Below are 18,718 nucleotides of genomic sequence, written 5' to 3'. Positions count from 1 at the left end.
AATCAGAAAGTGGGTCTCGAAACAGCCCATCAGGTGCTTCTGGCTTGTTAATCCATACACAAAGAAAACCTCCTGCCATTTTGGCACGGGGCGTACCAAAGAGAAATTGTGATGCAGTTGGCAAATCATCTCTAAGATGAAAGAAACACCGTGTTCCAAACTCCTGCGTGTCAAGCCAGACAAAACCGACTGCTTGACTGCAGGGAACAATCTGCTTGTACCAGACAGCGGTCTGATTTAGCAGCAAAACAAACAGAAAGTGCTTCATCGAGCCATGAATTCATTAAATACTGCAGAGCTGTGGTGTGGACACGTGAAAACTTACAACTGGCTTAGCATCGCAACAGTTCAGAATTATTTATGCAGAGGAAATGACCCTGGCAGTTTCGCTGTGCAGCTGGGTCTAAAGCTGTCACTGAGACAAACAAAAGTGACAGCTCTACTGAGAGTGTCTGTCTGTCTGTCTGTCTGTCTGTCTCCCTGTTGCATGCGTCTGTCTTTTGCACACAGGTCACAGCCGCAGCCTGTGACAGCTGCCTCAGGGCAGCTTTATGATGACTGCATTGATCTTCAGCTGCAAAAGAACCTGTTTTTGACAATTTTGGACTCTGCACAGTCTCAGGTAACTGTCACAGGACCCTTACTGAACCCTTGCCTGAGATGACTGATGAGATATTGGAGCGTGAAGACCATTTTTCTGTTGTAAGATCAATAAGAATGATTGCGTGCTTCTCTATCTTATGCTGTGCAGGCCTTTTCCTGGCTGTCTGTGAATTGGCGGACTCACCCCGGCCTCTTTTTGCTATGAGACGGTCTGATCATGGCCACCTTCGGGTACAGGCCGGCGACTATCACTGCCTTGATTAACTTCTCATTGTCTGAGGAAGGAAGTGAGAGTTAAAAGAAAGAACCAATGAGCACGGCTACATCAACACTTTAATATTCTATTAATGCTCCACAGCCTGGTTTAAATTTTTTATAAGAAGAAACATTTTCTGACGACTTAATCGCAACCAAAAACATCTTAGTTACCAGAGTTGACGTTGGATTTGGGGTCTTTGGGGTCCTTGCTGCTGACAAAGCCTGCATTCATTAGATGCTCAGCAAACTGGCCCTTCATGTTGTGCAGCATCTGAATGAGAAAAGGACAAATTGCTTCTAAAAAGGTTGCCTTTCCTTATCTGCCCAGAGAGAAGTCGACTTAAAACTGTAATCATGGACTACCCCTGGTTTTATTTTCAAAGCACTTGAGTGTAGAGTTCAGCACAGCACTTACAATCAGCCCGGCTCACCTGGAGTGTATTGGCAGACAGGAAGTTGTCCCAGCAGTACTCCCTCTCATATCTGCCACCACGCTGCTTCGCTTCCTCCCAGCCCTTGCCAATCAATGGATGATAAATTAAAACAGGAGAAAAACACGCAGCAGACTGAGATGAAAGAAAACGGACAGATGTGGGCAGCTGTACCTGGAAGGCATTGACAACAGTGAGGTGGTCACTCTTGGAGTTTCGGGACAGGACCTTTCTCCTCATGTCTGCCATCTTCTCTTTACCCTGAGAGAAACGCATGCATTCGAGAACATTTAAGAACGACAATGAAAAAAAATCAGCAGGTAGTGTGCAGCGATGTGTTCAAGTGTGCGTGTGTGTCGCTGCAGACACGAGCTTTCATGTCTGTGAACTCAGCGCCCTACCAGAGGTATGAAGAAAGGGTCTTTGAAGCTGAGTGAAGCTGCAATGGTGAGCACGGGGTCGAGGCAGCCCAACAGGGCCCCAAACAGGATGAGCTTGCCAATGTGAGGCTCCACAGGCAGACGGGCCAGGTGGAAACCCAGCGCTGTCAGGTTCTCTGTGTGGTCCAGGGCGTTCTAACACACAACAGCACACGTCTACATTCATTCTGAGCTCAGGACAGGCTGCTTTTACAAAACATCCACATGAAGGGGAATGAATACCCTGAAAATGCGAAAAATTAAAAAGGCTTTATTAAGTGCTGATTTCTCTGTCTCTCCCTCCACCACTCGAGGAGAAGTTACAAAAGAGCATCCTTGGAACTAGGAAATGTTTAGATAACGTTTCCAGACAGGAGGCCTTGAAACCACACACTCAGGTCCAGCCTCTCTTCCAACTGCTACTGTTTCCCAACAGTATAGACACAGTTAATTCACGCTGAAACAATTGTGAATTCATTAACTGGGTGATCAGATCTTTACTCTTTCTTACCAGGGCTGTGAGGTTCTTGATGGCGAGGTCCACAGCCCTCTCAGTGGGGGTGTCCAGTGCTTTCTGCAGGAATCGCGCTATAGACCCGAGCTTCAGTATCTAGGCAGCACACACCGCATTACATTACACATAAATAAGCAAAAGGATGTAATCATTTTTACATTAAATTCCCCTCCCGTTGCCAAAGTGCTTGTCATCTGTGCCAAAGACTGAATGGTGGGCGATACACAGATGTAGTAAGGTCTACTGTAATTAGCTTTATGTGTGTCCTCTCATGGTTTGCTCACACTGCTGTTTACAAGCCGTACGTGACAAAACAACCAATACTGTGCAGAGTTAACCGCATTAACATTCTTCTCTAAGTGCTGGGCTGAGCACAGAATTAATGTGATGATAAAAGATGATAATATGAAAATCCACTCTAAATGTGTATTCACTTCGACATCAGAAAGAGATTTCTAAATGCACCAAACATCTGCCTGTGACAGAGAGTAAGGAAGCGCCGCGTTTCTGTGTCTGACTAACAGGGTGGTGTTGGAGTGTTGGTGCATTAGAGAGAGTCTGCTCAGGGTTAGCATGTGTTGACAGTGTTTCTCTCACTTTAAGGACAGACTGATGCATTAGTCCGCCTCTCACCCACTAGCTTAAAAAAAAAAACCACATCACACACATAACCGAATACATGCAGCTGAACCGGTGGAGGACACACACTCAAACACATATCCAATAAAGCCACTGGTGAGAACAATCATTGCAACCACTAGATCCGAGTGAACTTTGGCTTACTGTTCCATTAGCATGGGTTAAAATATGTCTGAATGGAGTATGAGGATTTAAAAAGAGATCGCAGAAAAGAGGAGGGGAAAAAAAAAAAAGCAAGCAAAGAAGAAAAGGGACTATCCACGTAAGAGAACGAGGCCCAGAAGAGGGGTGATTATGTTGTCGGCAAAAAGAGAGAGAGAGAAAGAGCTGGAGAGCACGGGGGCATGAGTCAGCCCAGAATTCATCCCGAGTTGTCATTAGGCAGGAGAAGCTATAATTCACCGCCAAAGACCGAAAACAGCAGCACTGTCCTCGTACCCCCCCTCCCCCTACACACAGAAAACTCATTCACAGCAATCCTGTCCTCATCTCAACTCCAAAGCCAACACCCATTTGTCTCTCTGTCAGCCTGGCTGCCTCGTCCTCTGCACATACACAACCTTGATCTGCAGGCACAGCTCCTCCAGTGGTGTCCTCATGATTTCGGGTAATTGATAGGCATCCAGCAGGCTGGCCCTGAGACCATTGTACAGATGATAGCACTTTCCCGGACAAACTCTGGACATACGCACAGGAGAAGAGAGTGGGGCAGAGAGGGGGGAACAAAAAAAGGTTATGTGTTATATCAGGCCTCTGACAAGAGCTTAATCTAAAATCGATGGGATGAAACTGCACTCAGTAAGCAGCTCCTGCTAATTGGGCCTTGCTCCACTTTGATGTGAGAGCTTGAGTCACAGACTGGAAACAACCTGGGAGTGACTGCGCTTTGCCTTCCTCAGTGTTTACGGATGGGAAAGCAGGAAGGAGTGTGCTGATGGGGAAGACTGACAGAAAGCTGAGACGACAAATAGGAGGAAAAATAATCCTCCCAGATTAGTATCACATACCCAGAGGCACTAATATGCAGCATGCCCTCATTATAAAAATATCCATAAATACCCCTGTGTGCAGGCAAACACACACACACCTGCCGGCACGTCCTCTCCTCTGTTTGGCGTTGGCCAGGCTAACCCACTCCGCTGTCATAGTGCTGATGTTGTTGTTGGTGTCAAAGTTGGTCTCCTTAATCTTGCCTCCATCTATCACATGAACGATGTCATCTATGGTGATGCTGTGAGGAGAGGGGAGAGAAAAAAGGGGGAGAGAGAGAGAGAGAGAGAGAAAAAAAAGGGCCTGGAATAAAGAGCAAATCAGGCGAGGAAAAAAAAAAAAACACTTCAAAGCAGTCTGTCAAGAATGCTTAGCTAAGACTCTCACACACACAATCATTCAGAAGTAAAAATAAAATGTAGCACTTGTGTAGGTTCAGAGTCTATATTTAGTGGAGTGATGTGAGGAGAGCGCAGGCAGCTTCTTAATTTGCTCGGTTTGTGTGTGTGCGAGGCTGTGGATGCATTAACAAACTGCCTGTCAGAGACTCAGTCTGCTCCATTCAAGCCTATATGACAGTGTTCAGAATCAATCCTAGAAATGTATGCTAATTAGCCTCAAATTCCCTGGACCGAGACCTACTGCATTACACATGTACACGCAAACACACACACTCAAACACACACACACACACACACGACTGAAAGTGTCATCACGTCTTCTTTTTCCCAAACTCACCAGAAAGTAACAGCCAAGAATACTATTTCAAAGGGAGTAAAAGTGCAAAGGCTGGACAACCCAAACAAACACACACACACATACCTGGTCTCAGCTATATTGGTAGCAATCACAATCTTTCTGACTCCAGGAGGAGGCCTTTTGAACACCTGAGAGGAGTGAGAGTGAAAGATGAGATTGGACTTTTCTGATATTGAAAGGGGAATAAAGATGCAGACAGACACAGCCGGAGAGACGGACAAAGAGAGAAACAGAAGAACGCTGACCTGCGTCTGATTAACGGTTGGCATGAGGGAGTGCAAAGGGATGATAACGAATCGGTCTGAAACACAACAGGACACCAAAGAAAAACTCAAACAAAGCACCTTTTGAAAACAGAAGATACTACTGCCAGTGCTTGAGGCTGCATGCAGAAGTCTGAAAATATGACCTTGAATATCCTCAGAAATATTCAGAATAAAATAATTTATCAGCATTATTTATTCATCTTACTGTATTGTTATGCACGACGTGCAGAACACTGACTTCGCTTTCACAGAGCAGTTCTTCATAAAGAACAGCAGTGACCTCAAACCAAACACTTCAAATTCATTTCTAAAAATTCTAGTAGATTTAAACATCCTGTCCAGCCTCAGTGTGTTGCCGTGTGTGTACCTGATCTGAACATCTGCTGAGCCATGAGCAGGTCATTGAGACTGCTGATGTTGTCCCAGCCAGGCAGGAAAACCAGGATCGCCCCTTCCTGTCAAACAAAGACATGATACAACACTTAGTAGCTGAAAGATCCCCAAAAACCAGCAGAGCTTCGGAAGAGAACAACAAGAAACCAGCAGAAATAAACAGCCATTAGCCGGAGGAGCCTCAGCAACAACCGAGCCGCGCGAACGGGGTGGCCGTGTCCTCGGAGGAGCTGAGCCGAGGCAGATGGAGTCGACTCGCCCTGAGCTCCCGACCTCCACACTGAGCCACACAACAGGCCCTGACACTGCCTGCCAACAATCATTATGACAACAATATCTTACCACCACTGGACAGCCTCTGCTTCACATTACCACGGGAATAAAGTCGATTCTCACAGCAGAAAAAAAAAAAAGAAAACAATTAGTCACCTGGAAAATATTGAGACACACGAGCGGCAAGCTGAGAAAACATCAGATGATGGTGGCTAATGGAGCTGGAGGGATTCCAGTGTGAGCAAATCAGCTGTCTGACAATGACTGACCACGTAGGTGTCAGCCGCTCAACCATGAAAACAGCTTCACATAATGCTTAAGATAAAGAAACCACTCATGAATGACGAGGAGAACTCTGTTATTGTAGCAGCAAAGAACAAGAGACGGAGATTTACACAGTGATTCAAAATGGATTACAGGTTACAACATTACAGTAAACTACCAGAGCACACAGCCACGTTCTCAGATAATATCTGAAAATGTGGATGTGTGCGGAGCAGATTTAGGGTATTTAGGGTTGGGTACTGCTCACAATTTTACAATACCCACTTTTTTTCATTTGTTAAATTGCCAAACTTCTCAGTGCATCAGTGTTTAATGATAATATAAGCTGCCATTTAATTCATTTTTCTACATTTTTATCAAGTGGGTGTTATTCTCCATCTTAGTTTTGATTCATTTTCTATCACTAAATGTCCATTCTACGTCCTTTTTAAGTGAAGCACACAAAATTAGCAAAAATTTCCTCATTTCTTGATTTAAAGCAGGAAATATCAAAGTACAAAGAACCAAACCCGGATTTTGATGTTAATGTTGGCAGTTTTCAGCTACAAACACATTTCAGCCGGTACTCAAAAGTGAGGTTTGATACTCAGCTCTAGAATGATTAACTCTCATGTAATCAGAGTTGTAAACAAAAGCAACTGGGTGTCATGAAAGGCGCTAAGAAACGTGACTAATCTTTGACACAAATATGAAGGGTGCAATTTGCGACATCCACATGCAGTTCAGATTGTCCAGGGCAGTTTCTAAAGACGACTCTGTGTCCACGATGCTGAAACGGTGAGAGATAGATAACAAGGCATGGACATCAACTGAGTAATAATAACTGAAGAAACTCGAAATTTCAGAAACCTGAGCAAAATCCAACTTTTGTGTATCATCAACGGGGAAAAGTTTCTGGAAACGCTATTTCACCACATCAAAGGCCTCAATTTAAACCAAAAAAAAATATTCTCAGGATAATACAAAGCTGGTATAAGATAACCCACAAAAGGACTCTGCCAGCTATTAATTTCCTGAGAGGGAAGGGAGATGAAGAACAGACATAAAAAGTAGCTTGTGGGCCCTGAGCCCCCTGCCTTTTAATTAAAACTAATTATTATTACCAGTGCTCAACCGCTGGCACCCACACGGGGCTGTATGTGTGTGCTAATGTCTGTGCGTGTGTGTGTGTGGAGGAGGAGAGAGATGCAGGCTACAACCTGAAAGAAACACATGTTCACGCACATCCAGCAGAGAAAGAGGCTCTGGTTAATTCCCACTAAAAATCGAGTAACAGTACAGTGAGCGCTGTTGTGTTGGCCCACACACACACACACACACACACACACACACACACACACACACACCAAAACCACCCACATACACACACGCGCATAGTTGCACCCAGCAGGCATTCATTAATGCCTGCATGTCAGCCTCCTAGGTATCTAATCAAAGACTCCTGCGACATAATTAACCAATCATCACAGTCGAAAGCCTGGCAGACGGCCCGTATCCTCGGTCCACGGCGCCGTCACGGCGAATCAGCCGGTTCCCCCTCGGCCGTTTGACAATGCCATGGCGAATCAGCTGGTCGACTGGCTCAGGGTGGCCGTGACTGATAGAATAATTATCCCTTCCCATATGAAGCCGTATCTCCATCTATCTGCGTTAGTCACTCCTCATTCCGGGCCTGTCTCTTTCCTTTGCTGCGCTCTAATGTACATTTTCCACAAACACAGCCACAAACTACCAGATACATTAAACTAGTTCCACTTGGCAAAATACAGGGGAAGTGAGAGCGAAGTGCGCCAGTTTTGTCCTTCCACCGATTCTTGCACTGACTGTCCCAAATTTTCTTCACCCTCATTATTCTCCTTGTAATAGTGGCAACGGGATGTATTGAATGGTACTGACTGTGATATGTTGGCACTGGCCTGTGTGATTCTGAAAAATACAAGAAACATGCTGCAAACACACATTCGAACCAAGACACTACTGACACAGTGACTATGTTTCAAAATGCTCTGCTCTTGTTACGTCTGCACTAACAGCTCCTGATAAGGGTACAGTTAGGCTCCTGGATCTACTGCAAAGGTAAAACATTCGCAAAAAACCAAGAGTCCAAAAGTCTGAATTGAACACTGAAACGACGCTGACATAAAACTGAGGAAATGGAAAAAGAACTGGAAGGAGAAAAAAGGGAATAGACGTGCGTTGGGAGAGCATCTGTCCGATCACTCATTAGCACAGATCTGCTGCCAGGATCTGTGTTATTTCCTCTGACCTAATGTCGCTCTGTGTTTGGAAGCTGGCCCTCCTGTTCCTCCCATCTGCTCTACCTAAGACTGTACTGTTCTTCCCTCCTTTTGTCAGTTTCCACGTCTGTGTCGGCTTTTTATTTGATCTGACACCATCTTCCACGTGGACCGCTGCTCCATCTGCCTGTCCATGACCGAAATGTTGGGGAGATTTTCACGTCCAGGAGGACAAAAGGCTCAGAGGTGAAGCAACAAGCCTTCTATGCATTTGGGTAAAACCAAGTCAATCCTGTTTGGAACCAAGAAGCCATCAAGAGCAAATACGTTGAAAGCCTCTTGTAATGGAGATGAAACTGTATCTCAGAGTCTGATGTCTGATGCTTCCTCGTGTTTTCTTTGTCTTTTAACATTTTGGTAGCATGTTGGAAATACGTGTTTTCACTTCAGCATGTCATCCTTTTGGATTCATGTTTTCTTCTGTGATAATCCATAAATAAAATCAACCAATCAATCAAATCCTAAAATAAACAAGAAACGTTTCAGTCACTCATCATCTCTGAGTGTTAACAATCAAACTCAAGACAAGTTTTGCCACTTTCACTTTGGCTGCCCCGAAAGCAGAAACACAAAGTTAAACTCACCTGATCACTGAGCACAATATGGCGAATCAGTGCCAGGATCAGCTCCAGGTCAATCTTGTCATCATTGTCCAACACCTCCAACGTCTGAATGGTGCTGTCAGAATATCTGTAAAACGTGGGACAAAGACGATAAATAAATAAATAATCCACCATCTTCCACGCTTTAAAACAGTTTCCAGCTGTTCCACTATTTGCTGCTTTGGTCGCCACACTCCAGATGTTGTGTGTATTTTTTTCTTCCATGTTTATATTTATTTCCTGGTTTTAACGCTAAATTATGAACAGTTGCAAATCATTTTGTCACAGACATGAAACTTTACAAATGTGGAAATATGCTCTCTTAACTTCCTTTAATGTGAGACTGACAGGCTATAATAATGAGCTCATTAGTGTTGAGAGAATGGCGACTTGTTCATATCTGAATAGTGTTTAACAACACAAGCACTATTATGGATCTTGCCCATATGAACAATGGAACAGCTTTTGCTTGCTGTTGCCATTCCTCCTATTCACACAGGCCATGAAGAGATCCTTTCCTAATGCCATTCAATGACAATGATCAGGGACAGAATGTGTGCAAAAAATAAAATGGCATCAACTGTTCAACTTCGTCAAATGAAGTGCATACAGCCTTCAAACCAGCTCAGCAAGCAAGTACTGTCCAAGGAAACACGAAGCGGATTGATTTTTTTGTTGTAAAGCTCTGTTACTTTGCCAGATATCCACTTCATTTGTTGGACTCAGACTTCCAAAACTGCAGTATTACACACTGGGCATCAAGGACTTACTGTACCTGCACTCAGTGTAGGGTGTTTTTTGTAGAGTTCTGCCCACCAACTGTTGTTGTGCTGTCATGACATGATTGTGGCGTTGTGCGCTCAGGCACCTGAATACACTTTCTCCAGGTACAGTACACCAGAAGTAATCATGTTTACATTACCTCGCAATCACTTGGTGACACAGAGCAGTAATAATGGTGGCAGAGACAGGGGGCTGCACTGCAAACAGCCGCACTAAAGGAGGATGAATGCTTGCTGAGTGTCACTGAGAACAGAATGTCATCTTAAATGTAGCTGGTCCCCTAAAAAATGTTGAGGCAGTTGCAGGAGGGAAAACTGCTCTCAGCGCGTGTAAAATGGCAGTTTGTACGGCCCGTGCTGTCGAGATGTGCAGATCTATTATTGAAGAGGAGCAAATAAGATACAATATTGCCTTTTTCGTACTTTAAGAGACACTGCAGCCATCTATGACGTAGGTGCAGCACTTCGATGCAGATATATAAATCAGCATTTTCTTGACAAATCAAAGGGTCGGGTGTTCCTAAGCAGTGAACCGGCTCCGTGTTCAGGGTTTACACACTCAGATGCCAAACTGAAGTTCAAATTCATGAAGAAAAAGGGAGGCGTTTATTCTAAAATGTGAATGTCACAATGCCAAATCCTCTCATTTCCCACATAAACAACACATCTATCAACCTGGCAGCTGCTCTGCTGATTCGCCTACCCGCTGCTCTAAGTAACTCACCTGCCCTGCAGTGTACGTGCATAACAAGGCCAGCTCTCCTTGTATTCAGCCTCTTTCTCCTCCTTCTCCTGCCTGGAGTTGCGTCCCTGCCAAAAGCCTCTCTTCCATGTGGGGCGACGGTCCTGATTCTGGGGACGATACCTGGCAGACACACCAACCAGTTTGTTTAAAACCTTAATAAAACGAAAGGGACATATTGGTACCATCTGTGTCTTCGTATGTGTGTGTTTGGGAGCAGCGTCGATGTACCTGGTCATCTCCACGATGTCCTCAAGTAGGAACTCTTCCACTGGGAACGTCAAACCAGGGATGTGGATAATTGGGCAGTTGTCTAAAAGGTGGGTTCAAACAGGGAAACGGGTAAATGACAAAGAGGAACAATCCTATCCAATTAAATGACAAGATTTATGCCAAAGTTTGGCATGCCATTCGGTGTGCTGCGTACCAAAATATCTAGAAAACTTCTCTGCGTTAAGCGTGGCACTCATGAGGATGACCTTGATGTCATCTCGGATGCTGAGTAGGTCCTTCACAATGATGAGCAAAACATCAGATTGCAGGTTCCTCTCGTGGATCTCATCCAGCACCAGGTGGCTGATACTGGACAACAATCTGACATACGGCAAAAACAAAACAAAAGAAATGGGAGATTTTAGGTCATTCTGCCTGAAAAATGGCAATTCTGAGTCCCTTACGGCTGTATTTACTGCCTCTGGTTCTGTCTGTGGAATGGTTCTTTTTTAACATTTTGCTGCAATCTAAAGTTTGTATACTAGATATTTAGCTGGCCAAGTAAAAGAAAAAAATCACTTTGTTTACACATGATACACATTTGATATCTAAACTAGAATATAACTACAAATACAGCAGTGGTCTAGAATGAGGAGTCAAAAGTGTCTTGTGGTGCTAAAAAGGTTAATCCATCACTAATGTGGCGGATGGAAACAAGCAGTCATCAAAACTGACAAGTGCGAACTTGTGAGCTTGCTGCTGTGTAAATACCGTAGACCTCAATGCCAAAAAAGTTGCAGCATTTTGTCAGACAGCTGTAGTCCTAAAATGACTCTAACTAGAGCTGTGCCAATCGTGGAACTACATGAAGCAAGACAACAAGAAAAGCTGGCACCCTCACTTAGCTTCTTAGGTTTTTCTGAAGACACTCACAATGCAAGGATGAGCACGCAGGGATGAGTCAACAAAAGCTGTGTGTGTATGTGTGTGTGCGTCTTCATTCCTCTGCCTATGAGAATGGGGACCCATACTAATGCTTCTTCCACAGACAGTAGAGCAAACCAGAAATCAATGATGATAAAACAGAGTGACACAGAGGGAATAAGACAGAGGAAGAAGGACAGCTGGAACAGAGACAGAGAGAGAAAACAGAGAAGAAAAGCTGAGAGAAGATGTGATGAGGGTGAGGAAGCATGGGTGGTGGGGTTGGGGGTGGTGGCGGAGGACTCACGGGTCTGAGCGAAGCCACTGAAGAACAATGCCTGTGGTACAGTACAGGACCGAACCTTGTCTCCGTGGTAACCGGCTGAGGAACGGGAGGACGAAAAAGACAGAAAAAAGGACTTCACATTTCCCAAATGACACAAATTAGTACTGTATAACATGAAGGCGAAGGGTGCCAGAGTGAGTTTCAGGTTTCTCTGTTCGTTTTCCTGCATGTGTGTATGCGACTGTCATCCTTTTCCATTTTCAGGATTCCACACACGCTTCGTATTATTTTCACATTTTGTTATGAAGATGACTTCATAGCTGCAATATCTTGATGCTCAGCCTGTACACAGACGTGCACATAGAGCTGAGATGGATGGTGCTATAAAATGTTGCTGATACAGAAAATGCTGTCTAATGAGTAATGTAATTGGCTGTAATAGCCACTTGTGTTCACACTATCGTTACAGCATGCTTTGCATAAGCATTAGACAGTGATGAAAGATTTCTCAGTGACTTCAGTTTAATAAAGTTAATGACTTGATTCGAATGTCAAACAAAGCAGAAACTGCCTCTTATGACTCGTATGACATATATCTGACAACTGAACCACATAAAAGGCTGTGCTGTATAACTGACGTGAGTGTGATACGTAATAAATGTCATGCTTCAAGAGAAATAACAGTAACAACGACACAATAAAAAACTTTATGGAGCATCTTTTGAAAAAGGGTTACAAAGCATTTCATAGCAACGCAGAGTAAACAATGTGAGACAAACATAAAACCAGTGGGCCTAATTAAAGCTTAATGATAAAGAGATTATAGGTCACCAGCAGCAATGACACAACATAATAAATACCAGCAAAATAACACAAACCTAGTATCGAGCATGTTCATTATAAAATGGAAGGAAACTACTGAGGGAGAAGCTTGCCACAGGCCTCAAGGCAAATAGGAGGCACTGGGCCTCTACACTCCCCCCCCCATTTCCCATTCTCTGTGCGATATGTACAGTTTTTCTTCACTGCAACACTACCCGGGGACAGGTTTCCCATGTAGTTATTTGATTAATCACAATTTAATTTAGCAAAATGCGACAGTAAGCACAAACTTGTAATTATGTTTGGACCCTCTTCCAGACACAGCTCCCTGTTTAAGCAATAAAGCCGCGCCGACCGCAAGGCTCTCAGCAGGTCAGTTGTTAGTGCACTTTAATGGGGCATGTCTCCAAACAGGTTTTTAATGAAATTAGCAAAAAAAAAAAAAAAAAAAAAAAAAACAGTAAGCGTTGAGGGTTCAGGGCCTGGGAAAGTTGCCTGCTTTGCCTGCTTGGTAATACAACCGTGCACCTACTAAGAACATCCGTAATCTTTCATTTCCAAGAGGACAGTGGAATAAGTAACTTGGTCATAGGAGTTAGTTTTAGTTTGCTTTGGCCATTTTCAACATACATAACTGAAATACAACGAAACAGTGACAAACCAAAGGTGTGGGTAGATGTTATTTTTCAACCAGAGTAGAGAAGCTAAAAAGGCGGCTGTTGCAATCTATAAAGGTGATGCTCTCCAAACATCCACACACAAGCTCTCCACCCTCTCTGCTTTTGAGATCTCACAGCTGACAAATATTACTATGAATCAGATTAATTGTATTTACAATATTTTCTGTTTATTATTACCACCCATCATCTGCACCTGTGGGAACATTTATTTATTTATGCAGCGACTGTCTGCAGAGACTGAGCTGTGTGCACTAACACACTGCAGCCCTGCAAATGTAACTGAAGCTGCCAAAGACTAAGATTAAACGCGTTCCGGCCAATTTGTGTTCAGTTTTTACAGAAGTTGATTACCCACTGAGAGACTGACACAAGAGAAGTACAGAGAAGCGAAAGTGTGTGCCTTTTTTTCTATTAGTTTCTGGGTGGGGGAGCTGGCGCATCAATAGACATTAGACAAAGCTTGAGGAAAAAATTACCAGCCTGAGGAACAAATTAACAGCTTTTTCAAATACCCACTGAGAGACACCCATGGTCTCCATCAGTGCTGGTGGGCAGTGACACCGAAACAGAGAGCTTAAAGGGATGCTTTGCTAAACTGTCTAGACTTAAGGTGTTTGATTCAAAACATTGCTTTAGTTATTGTTCTTCTTACTTACAGAGAGCTATGAATCACAAGTGCAGCAACTTCATGAAACTAAAGAAGAAAAAAAAATAGCACCGCATGAAAAGAAGAAAGATTCAGTGAATGTGGAAAATGGTCTTAAATTCACAGTCTGGCACCTTATTATTCGTTCCCTTCCTTTGACAGTTAGTAATCATTTTTCTGCCCGTCTTTTCACTTCTGTATCAGCGTCCCTTCGTATCATCAGTTGCCTCTTTTCTTCCCCTCTTTCTGCATCCATATCATCCTCTCTCATACTCTATACTCTACTGTGCGATATAAAATGGAGTTTAGACTGCTGCACCCTCTTGTCTCCTGTAACTCTCCGCTCAAGTGCCTTTCTGCCGAGCTTTATCTGTTTCTTTCCATGTGCATGTTTCCCTTCTACTAATCCTCATATCTCATGACAGGCTGATGTAGTCCATGTAAGATGTGACCTTGTGTGTGAATACAGAATTGGAATGAATAGACCATTCATGCCTTTTCAATGAAAATCCATAGCGCCTATGGAATATCAGGGCCCATTATCCTCTGTATATATTCCATGGACCACACGCAGCTATTTTACCATGAGCAGTGCCGAAGAACAGTAAATCAATCAATCTGTCTGACTCTGACAAAGCCATGTAGGTAACATCGCCAACATCAGCCTAATCCACAGAGGCTCTTGACTCAGTTGTGTCCTCCAACCTTGAAAACAGCCGTGCACAAAAGCAAAAACACCGCTCTTTTTTCAATCACAAGTACACACTTGAGATCACGGTAGAAATTCAGATGTCTAGACTAAAACAAAGTGGATCAGGGACGCAAAGAAATTGTCTGTCTGTGTGCAAGCTGCAACAAGCGTCCTTCAAAAAGAGCAGAAACCCAAATAATCGTGACTCTACTCTGTAGCTGTTACTTCCTTAATGCTGAAATCTGATTTTTAACACTTTCAAAGCAACACTGTTGTATAGCACCCAATGACAGGGCAGTTCAAAGTGCTTTACGTAACACAGAAAGGCATTAAGGGCAGTAAGAGAAGAAACACAAGGAAATATAAAAACATGCACATAAACAGGATTTTAAAAGGAGTGAAAGAAAACAAAACCGAAGATAAATATAAACCAATGAAACAAATAAAATTATAATGTAGCTACAGTACAGCGCAAAATATGAATAAATCGAAGTTCTCAGTCTTGATTTAAAAGAACTGAGAGTTGCAGCAGAGTCTTCTGGGAGTTTGTTTTGATATGCGATGCATAAAAACTGAATGCTGCTTCTTCATGCTTGGTTTGACTCTGGGAACAGTAAGCAGACCTATCCTCGACCATCTGAGACGTCTGGACAGTTCATAAAAGAGCAGCGCATCAGAAATGTATTTTGGCCCTAAACCATTCAGTGTCTTATGAAACCAACAGCAGTGTTTTTAAAATCCATGTTTTGATTCTCTCCTCAGGACTTCGGCAGCATCACTCTGACTCAGCTGCAGCTGTCTGATTGACTTTTTAGAGAGACCTGTAAGGACAGCACTGTGGTAGCAGAGCCAGCTGACAAGTGTTTCTAAATCCTGCTGAGAGTCCTTTAATTTTTGATATACTCTTAAGGTGACAGTTGTCTGATTTTGTGGATGTTAAAAATCAGGTCTGAGTCCACGACTACACCAAGATTTGTGGCCTGCTTTGTGGTCTTTAACGTTAGTGAATGGAGTGAGGCGCTGACTGTGAATCATTCTTTGGGGCAAAACAAGTTTCGTTTTGTCTTTGTTTAACTGGAGGACATTTTGGCACATTCAATCACTGATTTGTTGCATGAACTTACTCAGTACTGTATGGGACCATAGACAACTTCTGACAGCCAGCATAGAGCGTTTCTTTTGGTTCCTTAACCACTAAACCAAATGCTGATAGCTATTTACCCATAACATGCTTACATTTTACGCAACATTATGCTTGAAGAGACTTCCTTACCTCTGCAGGCGGATTTGGTAACCACAAGAATTTCCATTCCCGACGCTTTCTGCCCTCTCGTCTGCTACACGCTCTGCTACCTGAGAGGAAACACACACACAAAAAAAGTCGAATAACACAATCAGCATTGCGAGAAAACAGTCATCAAATGTACATAGCTGCTGCAGGAAAAGACATGAAATGCGTAAACATCACATTACACACCCCATCTATCCTCAGTATGCTCACACACACATACACAACAACACATTCAGACCCGAAAAAAAAGAATACACACCGCAATGGCACTGATGCGACGAGGCTGAGTGCAGACCACACGACACATCGAGCCCATGCCTCTATTGATATGGTCATCTAGGATGAACTGGGTGACTTGAGTGGTCTTTCCACAGCCGGTTTCCCCACTCACCACCAGGACACGGTTTGAGTTGATCAGCTCCACAAGCTCCTGAGGACAGGAAGCAGGAAGCAGGCGAGAGGACGTGGAAGGATCAGCAGATGAGGAAGAGGAGGAAAATAAGATTTCAAATTTGAAAGAGAGGAATTCATTTTTACCAGCAGTGGTGTGATTCATGATAAGTACTTGCTGGAAGAGTGTATGAACTCAAAAACATACCTCTTTTTTCCCAAAGGATGGTAGTTTTTCCCTGAATTTCTGAAGACGAAAATGAGCAAATGTTTGTTAACACTGAATAAAATGAAGAGTAGATGTTCTGTTGACATATAAATCTCAGAGTAGCAAATATTAGAGACACCGTAACTTTTACCTCTGCATAAAAAAACTTAACACTAATCATCAAACTCACCAGCATTTCTTTGTACTTTGGATCTAATTTCTTGCTCTGCAGATCTCTCTTTAAGCGGTCGTCCAGTGCACTGTCTCTGACTACTTCCTGAAATAAGAACTCCACATCCTTGTCCCTCCATCTCAGTTTCTCTTTCTCCTGCTCCTCCTGTTGCTCTTCTTCATCCCATGTGTCTGGTATCTCATCTTTAACGACTGCCGCAGAGAAGTATCTAAACAAAAACATTAAAGTGTGTACATATTCACAATATAGTGGACCACTAGACAATACTTGTTCTGTGATTGGGGCATGGAGCGCCATTAAATATGAAATTATATTTGTGGAGGGAGTCATGTCTTTCTTAGCACACATCTGATTTGCCTGGAAAGTTACCGTTGTGATGTGTTCGTTTCTTTCTTCAGGCACTGGGTAACTCCTTCCTCCTCATCCTCAAATTTGATATCGATCGCTTTATCCTCTTCAGGCTCATCCCCATCAAAGTAACTGCATAGACAGGCCATAAAAATGTTAATTAATGTCATACTGTCAAGAGTCGCAGCTGGAAAAATAACTGACACTCCAGGCTTTTTGATTCTATCTAGTTTTCCAAATTTCATGATTGGAAGCTAGAAATTACACTGCGCTATGCAAGCTGTTCTTACCAATGACCACCTCTATTGCCAGCTGTCCCCTTGTTACCAGACGTAGAGGCTTTCGCATCCCTGCCGTCTTTCTCTGGCCCGAGCTGATCATTTTGAACAGAGTAGAGCAGCTTGGCAATGTGCTGCTCTCTGGCCTCATCCATCTGGACCACTGCCCGCTGCACACAGACAAGGAGAGGGGAACGTTCAGTCATAATCTTACAGTTACCTTAACCAAATGAGACACCGGGGCTTGATTTGAAGCACCAACTATAATCCCACTGAAGCTGTGAAGTCCATGCTAACCTGTTACTCTTTTTAATGACAGCTGCACTTAGTAGCACTTTATAGCTTCTGTGCTATAATCAATGAAGGTTGTTTGCTTTAGGGGTTGAAACCAGTTGTCACCTTCGGACTGCCCACTCACAACCCAGCAAATGAAATCAACTAATGCAGGTTTTCCCATAGTGTTTTATGGTGGAGATGAGCCACTTCACCTGAAATATAGAGAACCCGTTTTATGAATCAAAAACTAACCTTCGGGGAAGGTGTGTCTGTTGTTTAGGCCACTGTCTGCTCACAAAATCTATCAAAAGACATGCTGTGCCAGGATCCGGGTGGCACATCGCTGATGTGCAGGATTTTGCCCACAGATCAGCATGCACAGTCCTGCACATGCAGAACACTTTGTGCACTGAATCACTGTCCATTCCCAACCAGTTAAGTCAGCCTACGCCAAACACTTTGCAGTTCACACTTAAGTTCAGAGGGCAGACCTGCTTTCCAGCCGAAGCTAACTATTTAGCTACTTTAGTGTCTCTCATATCTGTGCTGAAGGTCCTGATCTCTGTGTGCGATAGACTGACACCCTGCCCTGCTAAACACAAAAATGTAAGAGCATGCACCCAAACACAATCCATAATACCGATCTCCGGTCAGCCTGTTTCCTCCTCACGGCTCCGTATCTTGCGTACCACAGACCAATCTCACGGCCCTTCAGGTGCGGAGGAGGACGGTCCCGTTGTCCACCTCCTTCTCGGTCCTGGTCAAAGTCGGAACTCCGTCCTCTGGAGCCTCCTCCACCTCCTCTGTCCCATCTTTCTCTGCTTCCATCTCTGTACCCTCGACCCCCTCTTCTGCCTCTTCTCCCACCTCCACCGCCATACCCATAACTCATGCCGTCGTCGGAAAAGAAAGGCAGTAGCACCAAATGCTGAAACGTTAGCAGAATAACCGTTTACAGGTGAAAACGGTGTCTTGTAGCTACTTGCTAACGCTACCGTTGCAAGGATGTGTTGGATGGATTCGTGGACCAGAGACTTCAAAAATATGATGCTACACCCTCGCAGTTACTGACAGTTAACTTCTTGATAGTTATTACAGGTACAACTTAAATGTCGAACCATTAATTAATGTATAAAACAACATTCAGATGTTGTTTATAAAACGCAACAATTAGCATGCTTTCCCGTTTCCATCCGGCATGTCGCACAGTATAAACGTC

The 18,718-nt window shown here is 43.7% G+C and overlaps 1 protein-coding gene across 1 annotated transcript in view; it reads right to left on the bottom strand.

Moving 5' to 3' along the window:
• Positions 1-18,718, bottom strand: part of dhx36 (DEAH (Asp-Glu-Ala-His) box polypeptide 36) — a 21,591-nt gene extending 2,873 nt beyond the window's left edge. Inside the window, exons 1-23 of the mRNA XM_076734652.1 lie at positions 18,140-18,718; positions 17,236-17,393; positions 16,967-17,077; positions 16,595-16,805; positions 16,405-16,443; positions 16,066-16,236; positions 15,789-15,868; positions 11,698-11,772; positions 10,681-10,847; positions 10,485-10,566; positions 10,236-10,376; positions 8,712-8,817; positions 5,247-5,334; positions 4,859-4,914; positions 4,677-4,741; positions 3,952-4,095; positions 3,425-3,542; positions 2,223-2,321; positions 1,694-1,867; positions 1,467-1,553; positions 1,293-1,376; positions 1,033-1,132; positions 788-878 (exon numbers count right to left, since the gene is read on the bottom strand). Of these exons, the coding sequence (XP_076590767.1) occupies positions 788-878; positions 1,033-1,132; positions 1,293-1,376; positions 1,467-1,553; positions 1,694-1,867; positions 2,223-2,321; positions 3,425-3,542; positions 3,952-4,095; positions 4,677-4,741; positions 4,859-4,914; positions 5,247-5,334; positions 8,712-8,817; positions 10,236-10,376; positions 10,485-10,566; positions 10,681-10,847; positions 11,698-11,772; positions 15,789-15,868; positions 16,066-16,236; positions 16,405-16,443; positions 16,595-16,805; positions 16,967-17,077; positions 17,236-17,393; positions 18,140-18,391 (2,699 nt within the window). The 5' untranslated portion in view covers positions 18,392-18,718. The remainder of the gene's footprint in view (positions 1-787; positions 879-1,032; positions 1,133-1,292; positions 1,377-1,466; positions 1,554-1,693; positions 1,868-2,222; positions 2,322-3,424; positions 3,543-3,951; positions 4,096-4,676; positions 4,742-4,858; positions 4,915-5,246; positions 5,335-8,711; positions 8,818-10,235; positions 10,377-10,484; positions 10,567-10,680; positions 10,848-11,697; positions 11,773-15,788; positions 15,869-16,065; positions 16,237-16,404; positions 16,444-16,594; positions 16,806-16,966; positions 17,078-17,235; positions 17,394-18,139) is intronic.

The sequence above is a fragment of the Chaetodon auriga genome, chromosome 7 (genome assembly GCF_051107435.1).
Source record: "Chaetodon auriga isolate fChaAug3 chromosome 7, fChaAug3.hap1, whole genome shotgun sequence".
Lineage (NCBI taxonomy): Eukaryota > Metazoa > Chordata > Actinopteri > Chaetodontiformes > Chaetodontidae > Chaetodon > Chaetodon auriga.
The sequence above is the reverse complement of the archived record's forward strand: the minus strand, read 5'-3'. Positions and strand labels throughout refer to the sequence as shown.